The sequence below is a fragment of the Haliotis rubra genome, unplaced genomic scaffold (assembly GCF_003918875.1).
Source record: "Haliotis rubra isolate DU_JTF1 unplaced genomic scaffold, ASM391887v1 Scf704, whole genome shotgun sequence".
NCBI classification, from domain to species: domain Eukaryota; kingdom Metazoa; phylum Mollusca; class Gastropoda; order Lepetellida; family Haliotidae; genus Haliotis; species Haliotis rubra.
Genome location: NW_025767418.1, coordinates 1 through 10,373, shown reverse-complemented (window position 1 = coordinate 10,373; position 10,373 = coordinate 1). Strand labels below are relative to the sequence as shown.

The 10,373-nt window shown below is 41.5% G+C and overlaps 2 protein-coding genes and 2 long non-coding RNA genes across 4 annotated transcripts; all 4 read left to right on the top strand.

The window, feature by feature from the left end:
• Nucleotides 1-2,747: 2,747 nt before the first annotated feature.
• LOC124258975 lies at nucleotides 2,748-3,264 on the top strand. The gene is made up of 2 exons (XR_006893722.1): nucleotides 2,748-2,868; nucleotides 3,160-3,264. It is a non-coding gene; the product is annotated as an uncharacterized LOC124258975 (long non-coding RNA).
• Nucleotides 3,265-4,076: 812 nt separating this feature from the next.
• On the top strand, nucleotides 4,077-6,092 carry LOC124258962. The gene has a single exon (XM_046693030.1). The coding sequence runs from the start codon at nucleotides 4,077-4,079 to the stop codon at nucleotides 6,090-6,092; it is 2,016 nt and encodes a 671-aa protein (XP_046548986.1).
• Nucleotides 6,093-6,320: 228 nt separating this feature from the next.
• Nucleotides 6,321-9,333, top strand: LOC124258978. The gene is made up of 2 exons (XM_046693041.1): nucleotides 6,321-7,278; nucleotides 7,415-9,333. Exons 1-2 carry the CDS (start codon nucleotides 6,321-6,323, stop codon nucleotides 9,331-9,333), a joined length of 2,877 nt encoding a protein of 958 aa, XP_046548997.1.
• Nucleotides 9,334-9,741: 408 nt separating this feature from the next.
• Nucleotides 9,742-10,294, top strand: LOC124258970. Its single transcript, XR_006893720.1, has 2 exons — nucleotides 9,742-9,898; nucleotides 10,190-10,294. It is a non-coding gene; the product is annotated as an uncharacterized LOC124258970 (long non-coding RNA).
• Nucleotides 10,295-10,373: the final 79 nt, after the last annotated feature.

Below are 10,373 nucleotides of genomic sequence, written 5' to 3'. Positions count from 1 at the left end.
GTCGTATGAAACAAATAAAGAAGTTGTTACCCATATATTTGTCTTTTATTACTACACCAACTTCTAAATGCCTTTGAAGAATTACATTTTTTTGACTGTATAGCTGTATTTTAAATCTGATGGACGAATGGTAACAGGCCACTTATTCAGACAATAATGACTGAAGAAATGTGCAGATACGTGTGCGTCGTCCTTGACATTGTCAGCTGAACGGTACCTGTGAATGTGCTGCTTGTGAAGATCCGGACAATTTTGGCTGTAGGCGGACATTCCACTGTCACATTACCACGCATGACCTCATCAGACTTCCCGTGATGCTTTGGGAGATCTCTGTGTCGATGACTCATTCCAGGTCTCTCTTGCAGCTGTGACTTCAACTCAGATCTCTTTTTACTGATGGTAGGTCGAGTTTTGACCGCACCCTCATTCCTGGATTCCACGTCGGTTTTCACAGAGACAAAATCCAAGTTGGTTCCCGTTTCTTTTATAGGGGCTTCATTTGGATGCTGAGTAACACTGGCTCGACGAAATACATAGTTATACTGTTGAGAAAATATATGACAGATCTTAAGCATATTCCCTGAGTGGTTCTATCATGAATGAGGGAGTTTGTTTTAACCTCACAACATTTCAGTTATATCCCGGTGTATATGGCAATAGTTATATTTATATTGTTTTATTTTAACGTTTTTATTTCCCAGTACATGTTTACATGACATTATAATTATGAACAGATGTTCACATATGCAAGGCATACATAAATAGACAGTATTTACAGGTTTGGCATAGGGCCTTTGGCGATGTTACATTGACCATTCATATATGTTAATCCTTGGCGAAGTGTCAAAGAAATATAAATCCCGAAATATGTTCATCCTTGAAGAAGTATCAAACAAGTATAAACTTCTACATCTATTCATTCTAGTGGATAAAATAATATAAACTCCCATATCTATTTACCTCTATGGACGTGATTGCACTCTTCCTTACCATTACTCCACCTTCCCTTGCACTGGTACCCATGAAGGTCCGGTTTAGAATGAACCTTCAGTAACCCATGCTTGTCGTAAGAGGCGACTAACGGGATCGGGTGGTCAGGCTCGCTGACTTGGTTGACACATGTCATCGGTTCCCAGTTGCGCAGATCGATGCTCATGCTGTTGATTACTGGATTGTCTGGTCTAGACTCGATTATTTACAGACCGCCATCATAAAGCTGGAATATTGCTGAGTGCGGCGTAAAACTAAATTCACTCACTTACTCCTTCACTGGTTGTTTTACATGCTTACCTCTGAGACTCAGTTGTCCGGGGGAATACTTTCACACTATGACAACAACCCACGGGCGACCCTCTTCCCAACGTTATCGCTACCCTAAAGACTGCATCACCAACGCATACAACAGGCCCTTTACTGGTACAAGTATATTCTCCCGGAACTTAAATGTACATTTCACGAACTAGAATTGAAGCAGCAACCACAATCCACGGGCGACCCTCTCCCCTACGCTGCCCTAAAGACTGCATGACCAACATACCACAAAGGCCCTTTACTGATACAAGTATATACTCCCGGAACTTCAGTGTACATTTCACGTACTAAGTACTAGCAGCTTCACCGCCATCACCCATAACGCCTGTATGTGTATTAACTGTACAGTAGGGCTGCGCAATATAACCGGTTTACCGGTATTTACCGGTTTCAGACATGAAAACGATACGTTTTGCGATACGCTGATTGAAAACCGGTATTTTGACATGCATTCGGAAACTTCGTAACACTCGGAAATCTTCGGATATTTCCGTTTTTGAATTGTTCTTTTCCCTGTTTCATTAAGCCAAATGTTACTTACATTTTTATTTTGTCATGATTAAAAGTTTTTATAAAAGGTTAATCAATCATAGTGATTTTGTTGTGTCTTTGCTTTATAATCAAGCATTAACTCGATTATAAGTAGTTTTTGTTAAAAAAATAATCCTTGCAATAAATTGCAATACATATCGCAATATATGCTTCCGCATCGCAATATATCGCAATATAAAAATTCTCTGCAATACCCACCCCTACTGTACAGTCAGGCTGACGACGGGTAGGGTGAATGGCATGCTGTCTGTGTACACAGAGGTCGATAAAACTGAATGAACGACAGAGTGTGGTAACACGCCTGTCTACCTGCAGCTATGACAACCGAGACCCCTTTTCTCAACAAGCGCTTATCACTGTGATGGAAATAATTTAAAATTCGTGTTTGCGTATTAACATACAGAGTTCCTATACTTAATAAGGAGTGCAATAAATATTTCGTTGCCGGGTTCTGGGTAATTTTCGACGAAAATACCAATGAAGCGTTCGTTGACACGTTCGTTACGTAAAAACTGACAAGTTGAAAGAGAATAGTTGCATTGCATTTCGTTCTGTCAAAGGTCTGACACAAGAAAAAAAATGGTGATTTCCAAACATTTCCAATTTGGAAATATCATATTTCCAAAAAGTTCCAAAATTAGAAACATGATCTTTCCAAAATTGGATATGTTTTCCAAATCAACCCGACCATTGTTAATGCTAAATACAAGTTATGTTATATTCAGTAATGTTAAGCATTGTTAAACCAGGCATGAATGAGTGTATTGTACGGTGGCCTAGTGGTTAACACATTAGAGGCTTGAGTGTATCCAAAGAGCTAGGGTTCAAATCCAGCGTAATGGCAAAACTTTTGTAAATTTAATTAGTAAATATATAGTCTCATTTTCATTATTGATGGTCACATGACCTAACCCTTGCACAAAATCTTCATGCAAAGGCTGATTCACTGTGCTATCCACATGGTCACTTGGCTGTCTGCAAATCTCTCCGTATGGCAACACAAATGTGAGTACTTTTAATCATACATTGTATAACTTTATATGACATTTGAATAGTATATGTTGTTGGAGTTATCATGGGAATATTTTGACCATTATTATTGTGTATTTTGATAGAAAGCTGCTATTGAAGCATGTTACTCAAATGCGTTGTCGGACAATCTTCAAACATTTTACCTAACAATTTTGAATAGCTATATTTGATAATTATGAAATCCTATATTTGAAAATTCAGAAAAGTTATATGTAAATGCTGTAATTGATGTATTAGCTAAAAGAATCATTTTGTTTCTTTTAGTTTCTTAAACCTCATCGATGGACCGAGTCATGTCAACGATAATAAGCCAATGACTTGTCACCGACTACCGAAAATCGTAACATTAATAAATCCCTGTCGATGCGAGTTTTCGAGTTGTGTTCTTGCATCTACATTTGTTTAAGAAAATTTGCAGACAGTCAAGTGTTACATGGGTGGTCAGTAGCATCCAACGTTTAGCAGTGGCTGCTGATATCCTTGCAAGTTTTACACCACCGTGTAACGTGTGTAAAACGTCCGGAGTGCTCAAGGTTCAAGGGTGAGGCATGGCGTCACAGGGCAACGTTGATGATGATAGTCACCTCTACAGCGAGGAATGGTCACGTCGTCATTCTTCTGAGGGGCAAACAACGTCCACAGTTGGTGATGTGAACACTGACAGTGGTGGTGTCGGTGATAGTGAGAACACCGCGAGAGTGTCGACAAATATTGGGATGCAGTTACGTCAAAACAGAACTGTTACAGAAAAAGGCAGAATTGAACATTTGAGAGTTTTGAGAAATAAGACTGTTTCTTCTTTATCAGCATGTACTAAGAGTAAAAAATGAACTTGATCGTTTGAAAGAAAACATTGACAACTTGCATTTAGTGAAATCTGGTCTTGACAACTTTAATGATTTGTTGATATATTATAAATCATGTGTAGATTTGTATTGCAGTCAACTTGAGGAAGAAGATAGAGCTTTGGTGAGAGAGAGAGAGTTCGAATGAGAAGGAATCATCATTCCTGTGCTTCAGAGACTCGTTAGTAAGCTGGGTCCTATGTGCAGAGAGAGAAATGGCTAATGAGTTACATGAATCTGCGTCACAGAAAGGTTCAGTGAGTACTAATAGATCTTCTAAGTCTAAATATTCACACCGTTCTGGTAAATCAAGTTCAGTTAAATCTTCACATACTCATGAAAAAAGCGAAACTTGCAGAGCTTCTTGCAGAGAAGTCCATGTTCCAAGCTCGTGCCCAGGCTGAGATGAAGCTGAAAGAAGTGGAGCTTGATACCAAGATTGCTAAGACAGCGGCGAAAGAGAAGGTGTACTCTGAGGCAGATGCTGCAGGTCAAGGTCAAGGTCTAGGTGATCCCACTGTCACATTAAGATCTGTCACGACTCCGTCGTCACAGTACAATCAGATCAGTCAACAGAAAATTAACCCTTCTGCAGCAGACTTTTTGCCAGTAAATCAGAGCTCATTGAATCATACCTCTCAAAATCCAGGTGCTAGTATTGCTGTTGATAATCAGTCCTCATTGTTTAACCATGCTGTTCTAGAGACACAAAGACAGATGTCCCATGCTATGTTTCTTCCCAAACCGGAAGTGCCCAAGTTCACAGGAGACCCGACAGAGTTTTCAGCCTTCCTCATGGCGTTCGATGCCAGGATTGCTCCACATACGTCAAGTGAGGCAGATAGACTTTACTACCTCGATCAACAACTTCAAGGTGAGCCCAAAGATCTTATATCTGGTTGTCTTCATATGGATCCTTTAGCAGGGTATGCTGCTGCAAGAAACCTGCTTTGCAAAGAGTATGGTGATCCTTATAGAATCTCGACAGCTTATATGAACAAGATTCGTACTTGGCCTAATCTTAAGAATGAGGACAACGTAGGACTCAAGCAATTCTCTATTCTTCTGACAAAGTGTTATCATGTAATGAGAGGTATTTCTCATATGATTGTCCTTAATCATGCACCAAACATGCAGTGTGTTGTTTTGAAGCTCCCGGCGTATCTCCAAAGCAGGTGGAGGGATCGCGTTACGACTATGAAACTGAATGGGCAGGAGGAAGTGGAGTTCAAGCATCTCGTTGACTTCATCGACTTCGCTGCAAGATCTGCAAATGAACCTATCTACAGTAAACAGGCACTGCTCTCCAAACATGATGATACAAGTCGTAAGGATAGGTTCTCTGATAAGTATAAACAATCAAACAAGTCTCAATCCACAAGTTTCGCTACTCATATCGGAAGTGAATCACAAAGTAAAAGCAAAGGCATCTCTTGCTTCCACTGTAAACAGTCTCACGATCTTGACGACTGCAAGTTATTTCTACAAAAGACACTTTCTGAAAGACGAGAGTATTTGAAGGAGAGTAACCGGTGTTACAGTTGTTATGGACTTAACCACATTTCAAAGGGTTGCATGAAAAAAAGAACTTGTAAACACTGTGGCAAACGTCATCCTACTGCTTTACATGATTACAATTTTCAATCAAGACAGGGGCAACCGGACTATGTTTCAAAAGAGAAGTCATCCACTGGCGAGTCTAATGTCATCACTGGAGCTACGTTCTGTGACAATCAACGATTCAAGGTTAAAGAGACTGTGCTTCAACCTATACTTCCTGTTAACGTCCGACAGAATGGAGGCGATAGGGTTGTGCAAACGTACGCCATGTTGGACAACGGCAGCACAGGATGCTTTATCACAGAAGGACTCAAGGATGAACTTCAAGCAAAGTCAACACCAACGTTGCTGAGGTTGCAAACGATGAACGGAACAGACCTCATCAACACAACAGTGGTATCAGATATTGTGATCTCCGACCTCTCTGATAGACAGTTTGTTAGTTTGCCACGCACATTTTGTAAAGATGTAATGCCTGTCGGTCACGACAATATTCCTAAATCGGATGCTTTGATGCAACTACCAGGCCTCAAGAATGTTGCTGAAATGATGCCGCTGTATCGACCAGACCTGAATATTGGCCTTCTTATCGGCAGTAACTGTTCAGATGGTCTTCGACCTCTTGAAGTCACCCCATCATCTGGCAATGGACCTTTTGCTGTGAAGTACAAACTTGGTTGGACAGTAAATGGCCCTCTTCAGGTCAAGTGTAATTTGGAAGACAAATCAGTTGTATGCAACATGGTTGCTCTAAAGGAACATGAGAAGGTATCAGAATGCATCACCCCCTGACACTGTGCTGAAGTTGTTTGAACTAGACTTTAACGAGGCTGATGTTGGGAAAGTCCCTGGTGAACGAGGCTATTCCATTGAAGATCAAAGATTTATAAAGGAGACCGAGGAAAAATTGAGGTTCGTAGATGGGCATTATGAAATTCCTCTTCCTTTTCGTAACGATTTAAATATGCCATCAAACAGGGAGCAAGCTGTAAAAAAAGGGTACTTTGGCAAAAGAAAAAGATGATGAGCAATGCACAGTATCATAAAGATTATGTTGCATTCATGGATACACTGCTGGCAAAGGGTTATGCCATTGAAGTTCCTGCAAACGAGATTACTTGCCAACCTGGACGCGTCTGGTATCTGCCACACCATGGAGTGTATCATCCGAAAAAGCTGAACAAGATCAGAGTGGTCTTTGACTGTAGCGCCAAGTATGGAGGTTTATCAATCAATGATGTTCTTCTACAAGGCCCCGATCTTGCCAATTCTCTCATTGGTGTTTTAGCTCGTTTCAGAACAGACCAAGTTGCCTTCATGGGAGATGTAGAGGCCATGTTTCATCAAGTCAAGGTTCCACGGGAGCACCAGGACTATCTACGGTTTCTGTGGTGGCCTGATGGTAATGTTCATAGTGAGCTGAAGGAGTACCGCATGACTGTGCACACTTTCGGAACTGTATCCTCTCCCACTGTTGCCAATTATGCCCTGAAAAGCACAGGAGCCAAGTCCAGATCTAACTATGACGACCAGGTTGCACAAACGATAGAACGCAATTTCTATGTCGACGACTGCTTGAAATCTGTGGAGTCTGATGAGTGTGCTAGTGACTTGATAAAGAATGTAAAGCTTGCATGTGCGGATGGTGGATTCAACTTGACAAAGTTTACAAGCAGCAGCAAGATGGTCCTGTCCTCCATTCCTCAAGAACATCGCTCCAAGGAGATTCAAGCCGTTGACCTCAGTCGAGATGATATTCCCATGGAGAGAGCACTGGGGCTTCAGTGGGATACCAAGCTGGATTGCTTCAAGTACACGGTTGACTTGCCAGAGAAGCCGTTTACTAGACGAGGAATTCTGTCCATGGTGTCCTCCTTGTATGACCCTCTAGGTCTCGTCGCACCGGTGCTGCTGCCTGCTAAAAGAATCCTTCAAGACTTGTGTAAGGACAAGGATCTAGGCTGGGATGACAACATCGGTATGGAGTTCGCAGGCAGATGGACAAATTCGCTCCAGGAAGTCGAAATGCTCAAAGGTCTAACTGTTAGATGTCTGAAGCCTCCTGATTTTGGTGATGTATTGTCTCAACAGTTACATATCTTCTCTGATGCTAGCTCCACAGGATATGGTTGCTCTGCATACATTAGGCTTTTTTGACATAAATGGAAACATCCACACAACACTTCTCCTGGGCAAAGCTCGACTGGCTCCTTTGAAAACCCTGACTATTCCCAGATTAGAACTGACAGCTGCTACTGTGTCTGTGAAAATAGGACAATTTCTCCTGCGGGAACTGGATGTAAACATTGACCGTGTCACCTACTACACAGATTCAACAACTGTTCTGCAGTATATTCGCAGTGAAAAGAACAGATTTCCAGTGTTCGTCGCCAACCGAGTGAAGCTTATCAGGGACTTCAGTACACCAGAACAGTGGAAGTATGTCGATTCCAAAACCAACCCAGCTGACATTGCATCTCGAGGATCTAGCTGCTCACAGTTCCTGAAATCCATTGAATGGTTCAATGGTCCAAAGTTCTTGAGAATGCCTGATTCAAAATCAATTTCGGAACCTCAGAAAACAATTGAAGCTGCTGTGATGTCAACGTTGAATGAGACAGCGGATTCCCCTGGAGATGTTGTTAGTAAACTCCTCAATTATTACTCATCCTGGTACAGACTGAAAAGAGCAGTCGCAATCTATCGCAGGTTCTTCAACTTTCTGAAAAGCAAGTCTCAAAAAGGAAAGCCCTCAAATAACGCTCTTTTGTCACTTCAAGAACTCATAGACTCCGAGAAGAGTATTCTTTCCTTTGTTCAGCACATGGAGTATGGCTCAGAAATCGCAATCCTCTCTAAGAACACAGAAATGGGTTATCGACCCACTGTACTACCAAGAAGTAGTCCTGTCCGCAATCTCTGCCCATGCTTTGTGGATGGTTTACTCAGAGTTGGAGGTCGTTTGAGCAATGCCAACATCAGCGACACCATGAAGCATCCTGTCCTATTGCCACGTAAGTCTCCTCTATCCGATCTGATTGTTCGTGATGTACACGAGAGACTAGGTCATGCTGGTAGAAACCATGTCCTGTCTGCACTAAGAGAGGAATTTTGGATTACAAACGCTAATTCTGCTGTCAGAAGTATTTTGAACAAATGTGTACTTTGTAGGAGATTAAAGATGTCCACCGGTCAGCAGATTATGTCCGATCTCCCGACCAACAGGGTACAGCCATCTCCACCATTCACCTGCACTGGACTAGATTGTTTTGGCCCTCACACCGTCAGAGAAGGACGCAAGGAAGTAAAACGGTATGGTGTCCTGTTTACTTGCATGGTTAGCAGAGCTGTTCACATAGAGACTGCCAACTCCTTAAATACAGACTCCTTTATTAATGCTCTTAGACGTTTTATCGCCCGCAGAGGAGCAGTGAAAGAGATCTCTTGTGACAACGGCACAAACTTCACTAGTGGAGCCAAGGAACTTTGTCATGCACTTGATGAAATCGACCAGTCTGAAGTTCACAATTACTTGTTGAAACTGAACATCATCTGGAAGTTCAACCCACCTTCAGCCAGTCATATGGGAGGTGTATGGGAAAGGCTGATACGGTCTGTCCGTGGTGTTCTCAACCCGCTTCTCCAAGAATACAGTCAACGCCTTGATGATGAGCTGTATAGAACACTCCTGTGTGAAGTTGAGTCGATTTTGAATTCTAGGCCTCTGACAACAATGTCCAGTGATCCGTCAGATGTAGAACCATTGACACCCAACCATTTGCTGATGGTAAGATCCAGTGCGTACATTCCACCACCTGGAGTATTTCAGGCATCTGATGTCTACGCACGCCGCCGATGGAGACGTGTACAGTACTTGGCAGAGCTTTTCTGGAGTAGATGGAGAAAGGAGTACCTTTTAACACTTCAGAAACGTCAGAAATGGCAAGCTCCAAAAAGGAACTTCAAGGTAAACGATATTGTTCTGGTCAAGGACGATAACCTCCCCAGGACGATAACCTCCCCAGGACGATAACCTCCCCAGGAATGCTTGGCTCATGGCTCTCGCGTTGTGGACACTGAACCCGACAGTCGTGGCTTTGTCAGAAGTGTGACCCTCAAGACAAGAGGTTCAGATCTCCGAAGGCCAATTCACAAACTAGTATTGCTCGTACCTGCTGCAGAATAAGTTGATTATCTCAGGTATTAAGTGTTGTCAAGACCAGTTAGGTATTCCGCATTATTGTATTGTTTTGTCTTAAACACCCTAGGTGTGTTTAACGGGCCGGGTGTGTTAATGCTAAATACAAGTTATGTTATATTCAGTAATGTTAAGCATTGTTAAACCAGGCATGAATGAGTGTATTGTACGGTGGCCTAGTGGTTAACACATTAGACTTGTGATCCAAAGAGCTAGGGTTCAAATCCAGCGTAATGGCAAAACTTTTGTAAATTTAATTAGTAAATATATAGCCTCATTTTCATTATTGATGGTCACATGACCTAACCCTTGCACAAAATCTTCATGCAAAGGCTGATTCACTGTGCTATCCACATGGTCACTTGGCTGTCTGCAAATCTCTCCGTATGGCAACACAAATGTGAGTACTTTTAATCATACATTGTATAACTTTATATGACATTTGAATAGTATATGTTGTTGGAGTTATCATGGGAATATTTTGACCATTATTATTGTGTATTTTGATAGAAAGCTGCTATTGAAGCATGTTACTCAAATGCGTTGTCGGACAATCTTCAAACATTTTACCTAACAATTTTGAATAGCTATATTTGATAATTATGAAATCCTATATTTGAAAATTCAGAAAAGTTATATGTAAATGCTGTAATTGATGTATTAGCTAAAAGAATCATTTTGTTTCTTTTAGTTTCTTAAACCTCATCGATGGACCGAGTCATGTCAACGATAATAAGCCAATGACTTGTCACCGACTACCGAAAATAGTAACATTAATAAATCCCTGTCGATGCGAGTTTTCGAGTTGTGTTCTTGCATCTACATATGTGTTAATATGGCATACAAACAAACCCCAATGTGGACAAGGATAGTAG

Coding starts and splice junctions, on each gene's coding strand:
- LOC124258962 (XM_046693030.1), top strand. CDS start 4,077: ATGAAAAAAGCGAAACTTGCAGAGCTTCTTGCAGAGAAGTCCATGTTC.
- LOC124258978 (XM_046693041.1), top strand. CDS start 6,321: ATGATGAGCAATGCACAGTATCATAAAGATTATGTTGCATTCATGGAT. Junction 7,279..7,414: donor AGGCTGGGATGACAACATCG/GTATGGAGTTCG, acceptor CTCTGATGCTAG/CTCCACAGGATATGGTTGCT.